The sequence below is a fragment of the Peromyscus eremicus genome, chromosome 20 (genome assembly GCF_949786415.1).
Source record: "Peromyscus eremicus chromosome 20, PerEre_H2_v1, whole genome shotgun sequence".
Lineage (NCBI taxonomy): Eukaryota > Metazoa > Chordata > Mammalia > Rodentia > Cricetidae > Peromyscus > Peromyscus eremicus.
In genome coordinates, this window is record NC_081436.1 from 3806405 (window position 1) to 3827338 (window position 20934).

The 20934-nt window shown below is 46.9% G+C and overlaps 1 protein-coding gene across 1 annotated transcript in view; it reads left to right on the forward strand.

The window, feature by feature from the left end:
- Lima1 (LIM domain and actin binding 1) overlaps positions 1-20934 on the forward strand; it is a 97261-nt gene that overhangs the window by 26610 nt on the left and 49717 nt on the right. Inside the window, exon 2 of the mRNA XM_059247166.1 lies at positions 7620-7761. Within this exon, the coding sequence (XP_059103149.1) occupies positions 7643-7761 (119 nt within the window). The 5' untranslated portion in view covers positions 7620-7642. The remainder of the gene's footprint in view (positions 1-7619; positions 7762-20934) is intronic.

Here is a 20934-nt window from a genome sequence, read left to right on the forward strand (position 1 = left end):
CTTTCTTCTTAGCAATCAACTTTTTGTCTTGGCTAAAAGTGGTTGTTTTTTACTATCATTTTGACTTTTGATGTAAAGAAAATAGAATTTGGAACCAAATGACATATGAATTTGAACCCAGCTCTGCCACTTTATAACAAGATTAACTTTGTAAGATTATTTAATAAATCTGACTCTAAGATTCATAATCATAAATTAATAGGGCTGGAGAGCTGGCTCAGTGGTTAAGAGCACTTGTGGCTGTCTCCGAGGACCCGAGTTCAGTTCCCAGCATCCACATGGTGGCCCACAGCTGTCCATTACTCCAGTTTCAGGGGATCTGGCTCCCTCTTCTGACCTCCGCAGGCCAGGCACAAACATGGTATACATATGTATATGCAGGCAAAACACTTACACATAAAATACAAATAAATAACCTAATAGACATATATTAATAAACCAGTCTTATTTGAGTGACTGTGGGGCTTAAGTGAGATTTTTGCTGTGTCTAAAGTAGCTGTTTCAAATGTTCTGTTTCTCTCAAGAGTTTCTTTGGCTTTTTTTTTTTCTTCCTCCCTGTATATGCCAGGCCGTCTGGAACTTACTATGTAGCCTAGGCTGGCTTCAAACTTGGTGGTCTTCCTGTCTTAGCTTCCCAAGTGCTGGGATGCACGAGTGAGCGCCCATGCCCAGCCCTGGGATCTTCCGCTTGCTTCCTTTCTTTGTAAGGAAGTCTATGTTGCATGGGGACGCCTGTGTGGGCACAGGAGCAGAGGGCAGAGGAGGATCATGATGTGAGAGTCTGCCTTTCACTTTGGAACACAGTCTCATTTGCCACTGCACAGGCCAAGCAAGCTTCCTGGCCCTGACGCTTCTACGTTCTCTTGTTCTTTCTCTGCCTCCCCCATCACCACGGGGACACTGGGATTGCAGATGCACACTGCTGCTCCCGAGTTCATGTGGGTTCTGGAGTTCTGAACTCAGGTCCTCAGGCTTGTGTGGAAACTGCTTTCTTTACTCATGGAGCCGTCTCTCCAGCCCTCAGTAGTCTGGATTTTAACCTAAGCTTTGGATTGGTAGTTTCCTTGTTGTGTGTCCTTTAGATTTTCTTTCATTATAGGTATGTCTCATCCTGTGTCAAACAAAAGTAGTCGTGAGGCTGGAGAGCTGCCTCGGCAGTTAGGAGTGTGGCTGTTTTTACGAAGGGCCTGCATTTGGTTCCCAGCACCCACATCAGGCAACTCATAACTGCCTGTAACTCCCGTTCTGAGGGATCTGATGCCCTATTCTGGCCTCTGTGGGCACCTGCACACATGTGGCACTCATACACCTAGAGATAAAAATAAATTTAAAGCCAGGCGGTGGTGGCGCACACCTTTAATCCCGGCACTGGGAGGCAGAGGCAGGCAGATCTCTGAGTTCAAGGCCAGCCTGCTTAACAGAGTGATTTCCAGGACAGCTAGAGATACATAGAGAAACTCTGTCTCAAAAAAACGAACTAATTAATTAATTAATTAAAATCAAAACTGGTCCTTCTTTTTCCTATATTTACACTCAGCCTTTTGGTCAATCCAGTTGATAATGCTAGCTTTGACTCTATCTCTTACTCTAAGTCCCTCTTACTGGACAGTTAGTTTTAAAATTATTCCCGTCTTCCGTTCCCACATATGCTACCATAAACTCAGATTACCTCTCACTCAGACAGTTCTAGTATCTTCCGGTAATTTAGATTTGTCTTTGTTGCTCTTAGCAAGTTTTACATTGGTGCAGATTTCTTTTTTCTTCTTTTTTTTCTTTTTCTTTTTCATAAGACAGAGTCTTACATATCCCAGGCTGTCATCAAGCTTATATACAGCAGAGGGTGACCTTGAACTTCTGATCCTCCTAGTCCCCTTCTCGAGTGCTAGGATTACAGGTGTGTGCCACCACCCCTGGCTGTGTACAGTGCTGGAGGCAGGACCCAGGGCTTCATGCACGTACTAGCTACATCCCAACACTGACTAGATTTTTTTCTTTTCTTTCTCTCTCTTTTTCTTTCTTTCTTTCTTTCTTTCTTTCTTTCTTTCTTTTTCCTTTTCTTTTTCTTTTTCTTTTTTTTTTTTTGTGATAGGGTCTCACTCTGTAACGCGGAACTTGCAGGGATCCTCCTGCCTCAGCATCTACAGTGCTGGGAGAATAGGTGTGTACCACCATACCCAGCTAAAAGAATCGTTTAAAACATGGTGTTCATGTATTACTTGCCTCTTGAGAAACTCTGGGCCGCACCTGCGCAGGCTGCAGGGCACGGTAGAGCGCTTTTCTTGTCGATGTGACTGTTAAAGCTGAGGGGAGTTGCCTTAAAGGTCGTACACATGAAGATGAGACGCCATCTCTGCTCACTCATACGCTAGTTCTTACCACTGTTGGAATATGGCCCCAGTTCTTCAGCGTGGTCTTCACAACTCTTCCCAGCTCGGCCACACCCCGTCTGTTTCTGCCTAGAATCCCATCCGCTTCCTCAGACACGGGCGTTACCCTTCCCACCTCAGATGGACGCTCCTCCTTCTGCCCTCTCGTTCACATCCTTCCATCCTGCACATCCCCGGTTGAGCTGATGTCTTTTCCTCCCACTGGGCCAGAGGTGTGCACCGCCTCTAACCACGCCCTTGCCTTGTGCCGTAGTTGTGTGGATGTCGGGAGAGTCAGTAGATGAGGAGTAGTTCTGGAGAAGGGGGCTCTCTGTCTTTCAGGTACAGTCTACTCATTGCTTGGCTGGAGGGTGTGTCTCTCCTAACCTTAGACCCAAGTGAGTAGTACAAATCTCCTTCGCATTTTAGACAAAAGTAATCAAAATCACAAACTTGAACTTAGGAATTGCTTTTTTTTTTTAAACTTTATTATCTCTAATTCCCCAAATAATATATCCAGGCATGGTGGCAAATGCTTGTAATCCCAGCACTTGGAAAGCTGAAGCAGGAGGATTGTGAGTTTGAGGCTAGTCAGAGACCTACTTACCAGACTTTGATATATGAATACCTAGGGGTGGTGGTGGTGGGCGTGTATTTTACACAGTATCTTATTATGTTGTCTCAAACATTCCTGCCTCAGCCTTTGAAATAGTTGAGACTATTGACTTGCACAGCTGCATCTGGTTCTGTGTTTCTTTTCTTTTCTTTGAACAGCTTTGAGAACATACTTTATTTTTTCCTCTTTTATCCATGATTGTTAAAGAACTGACAACATTTATATTCACACCCACATTGGAAGCATAATTTTTCCAAATGTTGTCTTTCAAGTGTTGGTCAACATTCCCTAAATTTGGCTTGCAGGGTAACTGCCGTAGCCCCCATCCTGATGTTCAGCTGAATTGCATGTCACTCCCGTGCCTTTCTCTCGTTAGAGGAAATGCTGATGGTGTTTGATGAATCTGTCATCAGCTACAGGCTGGGATGCGGATGCACAAGTGCGTCTCACATGTCACTTGGTGTTTTCAGGTTGAGATCACATGAGTAGTATCACTGGTCTGTCCAGAAAGAGGAGACATTTTTAAAGCTGTCCCATTTGCTATTGACCTATTCTGTAGGAGTGTCGTTTCCTCTTCTTATTCATCCCGTTGTTATGAATAAGAAAGCTAAGTTTGAGGGAAAAAAAAAAAACCTAGTGAAACTAGCGGTTGTACTTGAATGCACCCATCTCTCAACGCCAGGGCTTCTCAGCGTCACTGTGTGGTGCTCCCTTCCAGTGTTACAGTGTGTGGTGCTCCCTTCCAGTGTTACAGTGTGTGGTGCTCCCTTCCAGTGTTACAGTGTGTGGTGCTCCCTTCCAGCGTTACAGTGTGTGGTGCTCCCTTCCAGCGTTACAGTGTGTGGTGCTCCCTTCCACCGAAAACAAAGCTGTATTATCTTCAGAGAAGGCTTTCATTGAAAGGACAGAGCGCACTGCCTGTGGGGAAGCAGCATTGTCTCGGGACGCTATCTGTCATCTGCTTCGCATTGTGAGGCCTCCAGCATGTTCGGTCGGCACACCGCGTTCTGCTGTTGCCAAGGCTGTTAAGGGTGGTTCCAACGAATCCATTCTGCAGACCAGTTCTGCTCTGTGGTTGTCAAGAGAACAGTTCTTCGATCTGTAATTTTTCCCTATTCAAATACGGAAGTATTGACTTGTTTCTGAGCTCACCTCTTCTGGACAAAGGTTGTAACTCCTTTGGTAATTACAGGACAAGAAAACCCAGCCACCAGCTTAGCAGGTGGGGACTGAGTGATGTCAAGGGTACACTTGGTATGTTCTACAGATTGAAGAGATTCCAGAAGAGAATGTTAAGTGTAGGGGATTTATCCTCTGAATTTAAATGCATCATACATTCCCTAGTTGTTAGGAGGCTTTATAATTGTAAGAGCCAATGCTAGTACATTATACTTAAAACATTCTGCACAGTACTGAAGTACACCTGATATTTCAAATATATATTATCTCCTTAAATCTACAGTGAAATCCTAGAAAGTTAAGTGTTATCCTTGGTTTTCATCTGAAGATACTAAAACTAAAGAGATGACCTAAGTTAAAACATTTTCTGCAGTTATGTACTGTGTACAGTGTGTGGTGATCATGTACTGTGTACAGTGTGTGGAGATCATGTACTGTGTACAGTGTGTGGTGATCATGTACTGTGTAGTGTGTGGAGATCATGTACTGTGCAGTGTGTGGAGATCATGTACTGTGTAGTGGGTGGAGGTCATGTACTGTGTACAGTGTGTGGTGATCATGTACTGTGTAGTGTGTGGAGATCATGTACTGTGTAGTGTGTGGAGATCATGTACTGTGTACAGTGTGTGGTGATCATGTACTGTGTACAGTGTGTGGTGATCATGTACTGTGTAGTGTGTGGTGATCATGTACTGTGTACAGTGTGGTGATCATGTACTGTGTAGTGTGTGGTGATCGTGTACTGTGTACAGTGTGGAGATCATGTACTGTGTACAGTGTGTGGTGATCATGTACTGTGTACAGTGTGGAGATCATGTACTGTGTAGTGTGTGGAGATCATGTACTGTGTACAGTGTGTGGAGATCATGTACTGTGTACAGTGTGTGGTGATCATGTACTGTTACAGTGTGTGGTGATCATGTACTGTGTACAGTGTATGGTGGTCATGTTCACGCCCATTACCTTCACTTATCCTCGGGCTCCTACTGCTCCTCTGCTTCTCCCCAACCAATTCCTTTCCTGTTTTATATCTTATTGATCGATCTATTGGCTTTTGTTTGCTTGTGTCGGGAAGGGGTGTATGCATGCTTGCTGTGAGCAGAGGACAACTTTGGGGAGTTCTTTCTTTCCTCCCACCATGTAGGTCCTGGGGATGGCACTCAGGTTGTCAGGCTTGGTAGCCAGTGCCTTTACCCAGAGAATCATCTCAGTAGCGTCATACCCTTTCTTTTTCCTCAGGTCCCCACAGTTGCTGTGTGCTCATGATTTCAATAGCTATGGCATAGCCAGAAGACAGCATTTGATAGCCCTTCTGCCTGTCCTCTGGCTCTTACATTCTTCCTCCTCCTCTTCCCCAGCATTCCCTGGTTTTGGAGGTTGCAATACAGATGTCCAGTTTAGAGCTGAAGCCTATTCTCAGTAGTCACTTATTCTCAACACTTTGACAAGCCTCTGCACTAACCATTGCCCTCTGTAAAAAGACGCTTCTCTGACCCAGACTGAGACCAGCACTGGTCTGTGGCAGTTTGTATTCTTGCCCATTCAACAAAATGCCAGTAGTGCATTCCCTCTAGAGCCCAGCCAGAGGCTTTTGCCCAAGTTTATAATACCAGACATGAATTCATCCATTCAGAAAGTGATTGGCTAACCCCCACCCCACTTCCGGTCTTGCCTGGCGGGTTGGTGTTGTACCATGGCTTGGAAAGACGGTTGATGACATTTCTCCTCAGTGGCCTGCAAAGCCCCTTCCAGAACTGTGACTGCGGTCAGCAGGGAGGAAGCGGCCAGCTCCGTTGTAGTTCTGGTTCCTGCATCCAAAGTGTCCGGTATCTTCAACGACAGGGTTTTACCAGCTAATCCAGAGGGGAACCAGGACCAGTGGTGCTGGCCCGTGTTGTTTCAGGTGCTTCTAGGAACTCCCTGACCGTTACTCCTAGGGAGGTATCCTGTACCCGGCACTGGGATGTTCATTAAAAAACCTATGGTTTCTTGGGGCTGGAGAGATGGCTCAGCAGTTAAGTGCACTTGCTGCTCTCGTGGAGGTTCTGAGCACCCACATGGCAGCTCACACATCTGTAACTCCAGTTCCCGGGGATCTCGTGCCTCGTTCTGGCCTCCATGGCACCAGGCATGCGCATGTGTACAGACATACGTGTAGGCAAAGTAGCCACCTGTGCACATAAAATAAAAATTAAAAACAAAGCAGAACCAACATCCTGTAGCTTCTGGGAGCAGCCTGACCCACCCATATGGGGAATTCCACTTATATTTTTTAGTTTCTAAAATAGTAGGTTCCTTTTTGGTTGGCCCTCTTCTTCACCCCCACATCCCCCTCTCCCCCAAACCTTTCATCACCATTTCAACCTTTCCTCGTGCAGTAATCCTCTTTGACATCTGTGTTACAGGAGTTTTACTGTCCGGCCACCGAAGACACCCCCACCCCACCCCCTACCCCCACCCCTACCCCACCCCCACCCCCCGCACCACCACATACTTACACATAACTTTCACGGCCCCTTTCTTGCCCCCTGGCCCCTAGAGCTACTCACTTCAACTTAAACACAGAAATCTAAAAATTCCAAGCTAGGACCTACGCATGAGAGGGAACGGAGTTTCTTCTGTCAGGGCCTGGGTTATCATACTCTGTTTAAGGATTTTGTCTCTAAGACTCCACCAGTGTAAAACATTTTGTATCTGTCTGCTTGTCTGCTTGGCAGTGTTGGGGTTGGAGCCCAGAGCCTTGCCCATGCTAGGCAAGTTCCTAGGGCTGAGCTGTGTCCCAGCCCCAAATGTAACTTATTCAAAGCAACAAACTTGCAATACCATCACAGCCTGCCCAGCTCTTTCTCTTAGGCTACTCAACGTCCCTAGCTCTCTCTCTGGAATAACAGTGATAACAGAGGTCAGTACTCCGGAGTACAGGGAGAGAAGGTAGGGGAGACAGAGAGAGGGAGACAGAGTGGAGGGAGGGGGGAGGGGGGAGAGAGGGAGGGAGGGAAGGAGGAAAGAGGAAGTAGAGAGAGAGAAACAGGAGGGAGGGAGAGACAGAACTGAGAGCCCTGTGGACGTAGGCAGAGACTAGTTTGGGCTTGACTAGTGAGATGTTGATTGCATCTCTCCTAGGATGTTGTTCCAAAAAGGGGAAGATTTCACTCCAAATGTGACTTTGGAACAGACTTAAGTTCAGAAAAAGGCCAACTGATATTTGCACAGTAGGGCCAGTGATAAATGATGGAATTGAAAAGGAACCTCAGAGATCATCTGTTCTGACCTCCTTTTACAGGAAACTGCACCCCAAAGACACTGACTCATCTGACCGAGGTCACCCAAGCTTTGGGAAAGCAGCAGAGGCTTGTGGCTGCTGCTTTGGGCTCTCGCACTCGCTCAGCCTGCTGCCCGTCCCTGAGTGCTGGGAATCTTGTCCTGTGTTTAACGTTCTCCCTTTCTCCATTCCATAGGTATTTTAGAGTCTGTAGACAAGATGGAATCAACTCCATTTAATAGACGACAGTGGACTTCCCTGTCATTGAGAGTAACGGCCAAAGAACTTTCTCTTGTCAACAAGAATAAGTCATCGGCGATTGTGGAAATATTCTCCAAGTAAGTGCTGATCTTGGTCCAAGAGGACCATCTGTCTTGAGCAAGCTCTACCACCTGTCAGGAGAATTGGTGAAGCAATGTAAAACGGCTGGATTGGGCACCCCTGGATGTTATGCACTGGAGAGAAAAAGAATGTTAACGATCAGGGGACCCTCCCTCCATCTTTGAATTTTTATTTCGTTGAAGACAAGAAAATGTTACACACACAAAAGATACTGATAAAACACCTAAGAATAAAGCAAACGGTTCCCAAATCCAAAGGAACGGAGTGGGGATCAGATGAGCGGCCGTCCAGGAAGGGGCTTTGTCTTGTTTTGTTCGCTCATTGGTTTGCTGGTTTGTACTGCGATGGGGTCTCCTGTAGCCCAGGCTGGCCTTGTCCCCACTCTTCAGCAGAGAGTGACTGTGCACTCCTAACCTCCAGCCTCTGCCTCACAGGGTTAGAGGTGTGCGCCACCAAGCCCAGTGTGCGTTTTTGTAAGGTTTTTTCCTCCCTGCTCTGCAGCCCAGGTTGGTAGCCCGGGACTCACTACATATCCCAGACTGGGTTTGCATTCATGAGTAAATCTCTTGCCTCAACCTCCTTCCTGAATGCTGGGTTTCTTGGTGTAAGCCACCATGCCCTGTAGGGGGGATAAAAGTGTAACTTTTCATTTTTCAGTGCTAAGGGTCAAACCCAGAGCCCTATGCATGCTAGGTATGAGCTCCATCCCTGGAGCTACATTCCCCACCTACCAGAGTTGAAATAACGTGTAAAGTTGAGCTCATCAGTGATACCTGTAGCATTTCAGGTGTCTGATAGGCAGTAGGGTTTAGCAAACCAGGGTTTATGAACCCCAGGTGGCCATGTGCAGCTTGTCTTTGCTGTCACACAAACCAACAGAGACACTGGATATAACAGACACCGTTTCCTCAAATGTCTAAAACATCTGGCCTCTTAAGAAAATGAGAAAACATTTGCTGGCCAGGTGTGGCAGCCAGCACTTGGAGCAGAGACAGACGGATCTCTGTGAGTTCTGGGACAGCCTGGTCTACAGAGTGAGTTCTGGGACAGCCAAGATTACATGGAGAAACCCTGTCTTGTTGGGGTCACGGGAGAGAAAGAAAAGAAAATATTTGCTCCCCCCTCCACTGGTCTTCATCTTGAGGACTTTTCCCACTCTCTCTGTATCTTCAGTGAAGACGACAGTAGCTGGAGCACAGAGGTCCTGCTGTACTCAGTAGGTCCCACTGTATACAGTAGGTGCTGCACACATGCTAAAGGGATGGTCCGCACACGTTAACACAGCAGTGATGGCAGACAGAGCTGCACTGGTGGGGTGGAGCCCAGGACAGGTGGTGGCTTACTGCCCTAGTGGTTGATTACCAGGAAGCTGCTGCTCCTCCCGTGAGAAGGAAGAGTAGGCGTGAAGACCGAGATTCCTGGGAACGGTGTCTCGGAAATGTTAAACACCAGCAGGAAGTTTCTGTGACCCACAGTGTCCCCTCACACGCCTGCCACATGGCAAACACTGACCTCAGTTATCTCCCACGGTGGAGTGCAGCGGGGACCAGACCCAGTCGGCCCTTACGGTTCCATTGTACAGTCTCTATTGCTGCAATTTGATGGCAAAAAAACCCTTCTCACTCAGAAAGAAAACAAACACATTTCAAGTAAGACACTGGAAGATGAAAAGCTCCTAAGCCCTCATCCTAGACCTCAGGGACTTAACGGTTTATGTCAGGCCCATCGACTTTCCTGATCTAAGGCTGGGAAAATGGCTCAGCAGGTCAAAAGGCAACCGTTGATCTGAGTTTAATCCCCAGGACCCTACACAGTGAAAGGAGAAAACCAACTCGCTCAAGCTATCCTCTGACCTGGAGGTCATGGCGCACACACACACACACACACACACACACACACACACACACACACACCAAACAAAAACAACTAAGAAATATAATTTAAAAATGTTTGAGCCAGGCAGTGGTGGCAGTACATGCCTTTAATCCCAGCACTCGGGAGGCAGAGCCAGGCGGATCTCTGTAAGTTCGAGGCCAGCCTGGTCTACAGAGCAAGATCCAGGACAGGCACCAAAACTACACAGAGAAACCCTGTCTTGAAAAACCAAAAGAAAAGAAAAATGGCTAAAAGAACAATTCATCTAGAGTAGTTACTAATAATACAGTGTCTCAGTTCTGTTAAAAAAAAAAAAAAAAGTCCTGATGTACATGATGCCATACACATGCCTGTACTCCCAGACTTGGAAGGCTGAGGCAGAAGGATCACTATTTGAGGCTAACACATTAGCTATATAGTGAGACCCCGACTCAAAATCTACAACTCATGGTCTAGTGTCAGAGATCTGTATTCCCAAGTATTTGGGAGTCTAAGGCAGGAGGATTGCAACTTCAAGGCCTGCCTGGGCTACAGAGTGAGTTAAGATCAATCTGAACAACTTACCGAAACCCAACCAAATAAATAAGCTGGGCATGGTGGTGCAGGCGTTTAATCCCAGCGCTTGGGAGGCAGAGACAGGAGGATCTCTGCAAGTCCAAGACCAGTCAGACTTACATAAAGAATTCCAGAGCAGGGGCTGGGGAGATGGCTCCGTAGCTAAGAGCACTAACTGCTCTTCCCGAGGATCTGGGTTCAATTCTCAGCACCCCGATGGCAGTTCACAGTCATCTATAACTCTGGTTCCAGGGCATCTAATACCCTCTATCAGCTCCCACCAGCACCAGGCAGACACATTGTACACAGACACACATGTAGACAAAACTCCCGATACATATAAAATAAAATAAATTTAAAAATAAGAATTCAGACCAGCCAGTGCTTCGTCTTTCTAGAGCATGTTTGGCTATCATGCCCAGCCTCACTAAATCTCTAAAATTTAGAGGCACAACAGAGTGAATGACAGTATTTTGTAACTATCTAATTTGGGCTTGTCTCTTCTCAACTTAGCGTTAGCCGGGGTGGCTTAGGGGCTGCAGACATCTGAGGCTCACTCATAAGTCAGAAAGTTGATGCTGCCTGTCATCTGGGATCTCCGCTGGCGTCGTGGCTGGAACACCTACACTTGGCCGCCAGTCCATGTGACTGTTTGGCTTGGTGGCTGGGTTCCAAAGGCAACCGTCCAGAGAGGAAGGGAGCTACAAGGTACTGCTTTGCCTGATCGTGACCTTAACCTTGGAAGCTGTACACGATCACCTTCTCCATCTTCTCAGATGTGAGTCACTAAGGCTGGCTCGTATTCCACAGGAAGGGGGTGTGGAATTTGGCTCCATCTTCTGGTGGGAGGAATGGCAAAGATATTTTGAACCTTTGAACCTTTTTTTGAGACAGGGTCTAGTTCCTTATGTAGCAAGGATGACCTTAAACTCCCGATTTACCTGTCTCTGCTTCCCAGATGCTAAGGTACAGTACACAGCGTGCCCAGAACTTGTCCCTTTTCTGTTAACTCCTAGGGATTGATCCCCAGGACCTTGTTCATTCCAGGCAAGCATTCTACCACTGAACTACAACCCCAGTTCCCTTGAACATGTTTTTTGAGACAGGGTTTCTCTGTATAGCCCTGGTTGTCCTGGAACTCACTCTGTAGACCAGGCTGGCCATGAACTCACAGAGATCCACCTGCCTCTGCCTCCGAGTGCTGGGATTAAAGCTGTATGCCACCACCGCCGCCGCCACCACCGGGCTTGGTCATGTTTTAAATCATTTTCTGTAGGCTTCCCTGGCCTTTCTAAAGATTCTACTTTTGTGTGTCTGCAGTGGTGCTCAACTACCTGAGGGGGATTTCTTTTGTTGAGACAGAGTCTCCTCGAGCTCAGGCTGGCCTTGAACTTGCTACATAGCTGAGGATAAACCTTGAACTCCTGCCTCCAATTCTTGACCCAGGTGATACCCCCACCCAGAGGGGTCGGGGGGAGGTTCAGCATACACTGACAATAGAGGAGTGGACTTGTGAAATGAGACTGGAACATAGAGCAAAGTGAATAAGGGGAGGCGTGTGGTGCCTGGATGTGATGGAAGGAGTAGGGAGGCAAGCAATCCCTCATGGCAGAAACCAGAGCAGGAAGGGAATGGTGTAATTCAGTTAGGCTGGGTGGTAGGCTTGAGTGCTGTGCCACAGTCAGAGCTTAGTTAGATTAACAGCAGAAGGCAATGGAAAGTTTCCGTGCAGAGAGACCTGCAACAGCGTGAAAGGTTTATTAGAAAGACGAGAGAGGGGTAACGTGGAGGCAGTTAACGGGGCTTTCATGGGAACCCAAGTGAAAGCTGTTGGGGTGGGGGTAGGGGAACAGCAGACATGGGAAGAAAGAAGAGGGATATGAGACAGTGTGGAGCTGTGATTAATGGGCCTTGGAAACCCCCTGTCCTGCAGAGGAACTGCTGTACCTTCTTACCCTTCCAACCACTCAGCCCCGCCTCAGCCACACTTGGCCTTCTCATGACCGCCGTTCTCTGCTGCCTGCTCTCTCTGCAAGTGCATCCCTGAAACACTCTGGGGCCAGGAGTCACGGCTGCCGCTCTCCTGCATCGCCCACCATATCAACGCCCATCCTGTGTCGTAGCTGAGCTCCGAAGCCTGTGCTCCGAGGCCCGCCAAGAGCAGCCTCCCCTCCCTCTCCTGCAGTGGTGTGCCAGACTCCACGCCGAGCTCCTGGTCTCCAGCTTCATTTCCTGTTTGCCGTTCCTCACTGAGAGAATGACAGTCATTTTATTTTTGAGATTTGTTTATTTATTGTGTATATAGTGTTCTGCCTGCACGCATCCCTGCAGGCCAGAAGAGGGCACCAGATCTCACTACAGATGGTTGTGAGCCATCATGTGGTTGCTGGGAATTGAACTCAGAACCTTTGGAAGAGCAGCCAGTGCTCTTAACCTCTGAGCCATCTCTCCAGCCCCGACAGTCATCTTAGATAAGACAGAGTTTCCTTTGTCATATAGTAATAATTTTTCCTTCCTCCAAATGCCATGTTGTGATAACGAAAAACAAACAAACAAACTAGGTGAAAAGAGGCAGGAGGGAAAAAACGCAGTAAGTTCCCCAGTGTTTGTGGTTGCCCGGGGGCTGGTGACTCCTCTAGGAGTGAGTCTGAGCCACATCACTGACCTGATACTTTACTTCATAGTTTCTCGATCTTCTCTACTTTTCAAACCCGCCTCCATGCCCCTGCCTTCATCTCCCAGATGTTGCTCTCCAAAAGCCTTCTCCAAAAGGACGTGTTTGGAAAATGTACCCTCTAGTTAGAGCCTCTCCTGCTCCATTCTCCATCCCTGCTGACTCCACACCGGACCTCACCAGGATGCCCGTGCCCAGCATGGACAGTCACTTCTGTGACACTGGACCTCACCAGGATGCCCGTGCCCAGCATGTGCAGTCACTTTTGTGACACTGGACCTCACCAGGATGCCCGTGCCCAGCATGGGCAGTCACTTCTGTGACACTGGACCTCACCAGGATGCCCGTGCCCAGCATGGGCAGTCACTTCTGTGACACTGGACCTCACCAGGATGCCCGTGCCCAGCATGGGCAGTCACTTTTGTGACACTGGACCTCACCAGGATGCCCGTGCCCAGCATGGGCAGTCACTTCCGTGACACTGGACCTCATCAAGACACCTGTGCCCAGCATGGTTAATCTCTTCCGAGACAGTCTTCCTCTTGTTTGACTTTGAGCATTTTAAACTTTTTGTTTATTCTGCTGGATTCCACATTGAGATCAAAACCTGAGTACAACAGCATAGGGAAAGAAAATGTGAGCATGTTTAACAAAGTGGACTCATCAGAACTTGAAGTTAATATATATTTGGGGTCTCAGGGGTGACATTCAGGGTCATGGAGCTTGCCTTGACTGAGGGAGGGTCTAGTAGCAAGCTGATTTGGAAAGCTCATCAGTGTCTCGGGCTCAGGCTGAGTCCCTCTGTCCATGCTGACCATGGTCTGTGTCTGAGACACCCTGTGTGTGCCGTGCTGTGCTCTGGGCCTGCTACATGGCTCCCTCTGTACATTGGCAACGGGGTCTCGCTGGCACACGGCTCGTCTCTAGCTAGAGATCTCTCTAAGCTCTTGTCTCCTCAGTCCCTCCTCACTCCATCCCTTTCTTGTCTAGCCAGTTCTCATGAGGATTTGACACTCATTAGAAAATCATGGAAAGGCCGTTCAGCTTGGTAGCTTTTTTTTTTTTATAATTTGTTTATTATTTTGTGTGTATGAGTGTTTTGCCAGAATTTATGTGCCACACGCATGCCTCATGTCCTTGGAGGCATTGAATCCTCTGGAACTGGAGTTATGTATGGATGGTTGTGAGCCACATGTAAATGCTGAGAACCAAGCCAGGATCTCCTGCAGAAACAGGAAGTGCTCTTACTGCTCCAGGCTTTTTTTTTTTTGTTTTTTTTTTTTGTTTTTTTTTTTTTTGTTTTTTTTGAGACAGAGTTTTCCTATGTAGCACAGATAAAAAGCTGTAAATCCTAAACCCATTTATAACCAACTCACCAGGCTTTTATTGTGCATGTGGAGGGGATGTGGGGGGGTGTGGGGTGTGGGGTTTCTAGGGATTGAACATTATGTCTGATGCGTGCTAAGCATGTACTCTTTTTTTTTTTTTTTTTTTGGTTTTTCGAGACAGGGTTTCTCTGTGAAGCATGTACTCTTGCACGGAGCTCTGTTCTCAGCTGCTAGACTCTTGGTAGAAATAGACATATTTCTAATCCTCACAGAAGTTACCTGGGAGGGGCATTATCCCTGCTTTGTGCTTGAGAAAACCTGCTTGAGCTAAGATTTGAGTTCGTGCGCTTAGTGTTTTTTCCCTGGGGCGTTGATCTTACATGTGGAACAGGTTTTGAAAGGTGAGTAGAGCTTTATTTGGTGGGCTAGGGACATGGTGGGGACATTCCAGGGGAGCCCCAAACAAAGGCTGGAAATAAGGGGGCTGGGGGTTTAGCTCAGTGGTAGAGCGCTTGCCTAGCAAGCACAAGGCCCTGGGTTCAGTCCTCAGCTCCAGAAAAAAAAAACAAAAAAAAAACCAAAAAAAACAAAGGCTAGAAATGGAACAGCCAGGGGCTGGAAAGATGGCTCAGGGATTAAGAGGACAGATTGCTCTTCCAGAAGACTGAAGTCTGATTCCCAACACCCACATCAGGTGATACACAACCACCTCTAACTCTAGCTCCAGAGTTTACAGCACCCTCTTCTAGCATCTTGGGGCACACACATACACTAATGCATATACACACACTAATATATATATATATATATATATATATATGTGTGTGTGTGTGTGTGTGTGTGTGTGTGTGTGTGTGTGTATTATATATATGTATATTATATATGTATGTATATGTATATATATGTATATATATACACACACACTAATAGTAATATTACTAATATTAATAACAAAGAGAAGTGAGTCAGGCAATACTGTTTATCTAAGGCAGTGAAAATGAAGGGCTTAGCCTGGATTTCTTTTCTGGGCTTCCTGTTAAATGGAAGCCTGCTGCTAATATTGCTGGAGTCCTTTGAAGTTCACTCACTGCATATTCCCACAGATGGCTGCAGTACTGGGTTTTATTTATTTATTTAAAGACTTACTTTCAAATAAGTAAATAAAATTAGAACACAGCATAGTGGCAGGCAGATCTCTGAGTTCCAGGGCAGCCTGGTCTACAGAGCGAGTTCCAGGACAGCCAGGGTTATGCAGAAAAACCTTGTCTAGTGTGGGGAGGGGGATTCATTTTACAGTTATATGTACAAAAGAGTTGTTTTCTGACAACAGAGCCTATGTCTCATGCTCTTTATAGCTCTGCGCTTACCTCTTTAAACCCCTGCTTTATAAAGCATTGATCCTGACATAAGAAAGGTCTGTTAACGGGCAGTTTGAAGTTAGCTTTGGTTTCTCTTCCCTGTGGCTTCTGCATCATATGACCCTTTTCTTGATAAAGATTAACTGATAGAGTTTGGTTTCTTTGCCCAAGTTTCCTGTTTGACTCAATATTTTTGAAGTTAAAAGGAATCTAGCCTTGTTATTTTCTAGCCATCTTCCTCAGGGCCTTTGGAAGAGCCTCCAGAGCCAGTTCTAAAAAGGGCTGAGCTGAGCCCAGGACCCTGCACTGGTCGCCTTTATATTTTAGGTTTTAAGTAGGATAGCTTGGAAGTAAGGGTCTCGAAGCCGGAAGTTTGAAACCACACCTGCCTGACCTTTGTCTCACTCTGGCAGATAAGGAACTTGAATCCTGATTAAAGGTCACTCACCAAGATGTGGAATTGGTCAATCCCCACACTGGTCCCTCAGCCCCCCCTAGTTAGCCTTCTCCTTCCCATGGCTCCTGCTGAACCTAGTGTACCTTTGCTTCTGAACCCCCTTACTGGAGACGGGACAGGTTTAGCTGGTGTGTGTGTGTGTGGTGTGTGTGTGTGTGTGTGTGTGTGTGTGTGTGTGTGTGTGTGTACCGAGTGTGTTCTTCTTTAATAATAACAATGAAAAAGGCCTTCAGATGTCCCTAGATTACTTCCTCTTTTGCTTCTCTTTAACATTTTAGAGTGGTGAAATTGTTCCAGGAGAAAACAGTTGCCTAAGCCTTGGGAGTTTCCATTTTCCCTTCTTTTGGCTCAGAGTTCCCTTTGCTCTATTTGAAAGCACACAGGCAAGAGTCATAGCTCAGGAACTCTGTTGTCTGGCCTTAGAAATATTTGAGATGCTCTCATTACTCCCCAGGTAATTTTAGTCTGTCAGCTGCCCGCCTCACAGCTGTGCATTAAGGAACAGTTGCAAGATCAAATTCCATGGGTAAGGGATAGGAGACTAGACCACAGGAAATCTGGGAAGGGATGAGATTTTATTACAGAGTTATTTTTTTGAGTCAAGGTTTTACTATGTAGCCCAGGCTGGCCTTTAACACAGAGCCTCCAGAGCACTGGGATTACAACAAGTACTGTTACACTTGGTCTTGTTTAGAGAAATGTCATTGCAAATCCTTTTTTTTTTTTTTCTCTCTCAATTTGAGTCTCCCAAGTGCCATCCCCTCCCCCACACCCCCAAATGAAGTCTGATGCTACACTTCAGAGATGGTCAGAAAGCCTAGTGGTAGGGCACCTGCCCAGCACAAATAAGGATGTAGGTTGAGTTCTCCACACTGTAGGAGAGTTGGATGGGCCGAGCTTCACTGGCCTGTACGGCGGCGGCATGTGCGAGCGAGCTTCACCGGCCTGTACGGCAGCATGTGCTTGGAAGGGTCACTGGAGCCCAGAAGGTGGAGCCATAGCTGGAATAACACAGTGAAACCCAATCTCAAGAAGGAGGAGGGGCTTAGAGAGTGGCTCAGTGGTTAAGAGCACTGGCTGCTCTTCTAGAGGACCCAGGTTCTATTCCCAGCATCCACTTGGCAGCTCACAACCATCTGTGACTCCAGTCAAAGGGATACGGTGCCTTCTTCTGGCCTCCTTGGGTATCAGGCACCATAAATGATGGGTAGCATTTAAAAGACAAAAACTAAACATGGTGGTGTACCCCCAGCACTTGGGAGGTGGAGGTAGGAGGGGGCCAGCCTGGGCTACATACCATGTTCAAGGCTATGAAACTCTATCTTGCAAAACAAAATAGAAGCAAACAACCAAAGTATTTTGGTGTTTTAAGTTTGTACTTCTCTTAGAACAGTAAAGGAAAGGGAATCGCTGGATTTTTATTCCACCAAGATCAGTATAAGAATAATTTCCTAACTCTAAGCCTGTGTGCTGATTGCTTCTGGTTCTCTTTACTGTATTATTACTGTAATAAACAGTAGACGATTGTTCACAGGGTGTGGAAACAGAAGTTCAAGGCCTAATCTAAAGTCCAGTTTAACTGCAGTCCACTGTTTCTCAGTTCCTACCTAAGGCAGTCTCCTAATACATACCAGTTTAGTTGGGGGAAAAAACAAATATGGAGAGCTATTCCCCAAAGCACTCTTTTCAGTGGTGAAAACCTGGAAATAATGTAAATAACCGAGGTTGAAGTTGACAGCACACGCCTCTAATCCTAGCACTTGGGGATGAAGGCAGAAGGATCGATCAGGAGTTTAAGAGCAGCCACCAGTACATACTAAGTTTCAAGCCAGCCTGGACCACATGAGATCTTGTCTTAACGAAGTGAAAATGGGAGCAGCCATAGAGGAAGAGGAGGGAGGAGTGGCCATGGTGCCAAGGTTTGGTTCTGTTCATCGTGAAGACAACTGCCAAGACTGACAGAGATGCCTGTATTGCTAAGTTGAGGAAATGTTTCTTCCCTTGACTTCCTGTGACCTCTTGCCATCTCTTCCTTCCCAGAGATCTCTTCCTTAGGCGTCTCTGGCCGTCCCCTGGTTTTCCCTCTCTCTGCCTGTTCTTTGTCACTCTAACAACTTCTTCTTCTTCAAACTAAGTGTTAAGTCCCCAGCACTGAGTTCGGGGCATCTTCTTGCACCACCCACTCTGTAAATATCAGACCCCTTAGGCTTTGTGGCCCTGTGTGGACAGACAAGTTTGTGACTCGGTGTTTGTGACTAGCTCTTGCCTCCCTTCTGAGCTCAGATGTTTGTGTCTAACTGCTGCTGCCTGAACCAGCAAGATGGCTCAGAAGATAAAGGCACTGGCTGTGCAGCCTGGTGATCTGAGCTTGACCCTCAGGATCCACATAGTAGGTTGAGAAAACCAATTCCCACAAATTGTCCTGTGACTTCCACGTGTGCGTGTGTGTGTGTGTGTGTGTGTGTGTGTGTGTGTGCGTGCGCGCGCGCGCGCGCGCGCGCGCGCGCATATTGAATGTAATTAATGACTGCTGCCGTCCACTGGGCCGTTAACATGGCTGACACTGAACTCTTAGTTTTTCCTGATTTCTGTCCTCATCAGGGTCACAATTGCTGTGATAAAACACTGTGACCAAAAAGCAAGTTGGGGAGGAAAGCGTTTATTTTGCTTACATTTCTACATCATAGTCCATCCTTGAAGGAAGTCAGGACAGGAACTCAAACAGGACAGGAATTTGGAGGCAGGAGCTGATGCAGAGGCCATGGAGGAGTGCTACTTACTGGCTTGCTCCCCATGGCTTGCTCAGCCTGCTTTCTTATAGAACCCAGGACCACCAGCCTACGTGGCCTCACCCACAATGAGCTGGGCCCTCCCCCATCAACCACTAATTAGAAAAATGCTCTACAGCAGTGGTCCTCAACCTTTGGGTTGCAACTCCTTTGGGGATTAAACAACCCCTTTACAAGGGTTGCCATGACATGAGGACCTGTTTTAAAGGCTCACAGCATTTGGAAGGTTGAGAACCACAGGTCTACAGACTTGCCTACAGCCCAGTCTTATAGAAGCGTTTTCTTAATTGGGAGTCCCTCCTGTCAGATGACCCTAGCTGTGTCAAGCTGACATAAAATTATCCAGCCCAGTTCCCAAAGTTGCCCCCTTCAGAATTCATCTTCCCAGTAAACATTATTTCCATTGATTTGTTGGAGAAATATGACACTTTTTTGTCCCTGACAGGGTTTCTCTGTGTAACAGCTTTGGCTGTCCTGGAACTTGCTTTGTAGACCAGGCTGGCCTTGAACTCACAGCCTGCCTCTGCCTCCCCAGTGCTGGGATTAAAGGCATGCACTACCGCCTCCGCCGAGATCGCTGAGGCTCATTCTTGACTCTGGATTTCTGCTCTTCTCCCGTCCTTTCATTAGCAATCTGTCAGGTATCTACCTCTGAATTACATCTCAAGTCTGTTCACTTGTCTCCCCCACACTGCCACCCAGGGCAAGTCAGAAGTGTTCACACTAATAACACTCCTGTTTCCAGACCCACCAACCTGTTCTCTACATGACAGAACACTTGAAGATTTGTTTGTCCTTATTTTATGTGTATATTTTTGCCTGGATAAGTGTGTGTGTGTGTGTGTGTGTGTGTGAATGCACATGCCCTGTGTGTGTCTGGGAAGCCAGAAACACTGGAGTTAAGTATTGCTATGCACGCACTGTTTAAAAGACAAAAATATAGAGCTGGTGAGATGGCTAAGCAAGTCAAGAAGACCCTTGCTGCTGGATGACCTGAGTTCAGTTCCAGGGACCCACAGAGCAAGAACTGGCTCCTAAAAAGTTGTCCTCTGACACACCCCCTCAAAAAAAAAAGGAAAAAAAAAAAGATGAATCAGTGGCCATCCGTTATACCTGCCATTAAATCAACTCCTTGACACCACCTGCCTCCTTGGCTCACTCCCTTCCCATGTGCCCCTGTAGCACTGGCGTCCTTTGTGTCCCCCCCCCCCCATACTCTGGGGACACCCTGCTGCTTGAAATGAAAGTCTTTGCGGGCAACCTCTCCCCTCTCCCCCCACCTTGTTCCTCGTGGCCGGCTTAAAAGCTCAGTGACCCTGAAGATCATTCCTTTAGCCAAGCTTATCTTTTAATTTTTTTTAACTCTTTAATTGAAAGGTTATCAGTGAAGCTGAGTGATGGTGGCATACCACGGCTTTAATCCCAGCACTTCTGAAGCAGAGGCAGGAGGATGGCTGTGAGTTTGAGGCCAGCCTGGTCTACAGAGTGAGTTCCAGGACAGCCAGGGCTACACAGAGGAACCCTGTCTCAACACCACTCTCCCCACCACCAAAAAAAAATAAAAATTATGATTGTATATACTTGTGGAGTGTGATATATATATATATTTTTTTTTTTTTTGGTTTTTCGAGACAGGGTTTCTCTGTGTAGTTTTGCGCCTTTCCTGGAACTCACTTGGTAGTCCAGGCTGGCCTCGAACTCACAGAGATCCACCTGGCTCTGCCTCCCGAGTGCTGGGATTAAAGGTGTGCGCCACCACCGCCCGGCGATATATTTTGACACATGAGTATATTGTGGAATGATCAAGAGAGACTGACAAGCTCAGCTTTCCCTTTGTCAGTTCTGATTTATTTTGTTTTAGGTGTTTTAGGTAGGGTCTCGTATAGCCCAGGTTGGCCTCGAACTCATTCTGTAGCCAAGGATGACCTGGAACTCCTGATCCTCCTGCCTCACTTCCCCAGTGCTAGAATTACAGGTGTGACCACTATGCTTGGCTTCCGCGGCACCAGGAGTCAAACCTGGGTTGTGTTTGTTTGTTTTTTCTGTTTTAGAGATCAAATGCTAGGCAATTTGTAAAGTGAGCCACACCACAGCCTTTTATGGGTTTGTTTGGATTATTTTACAGAACTTCCT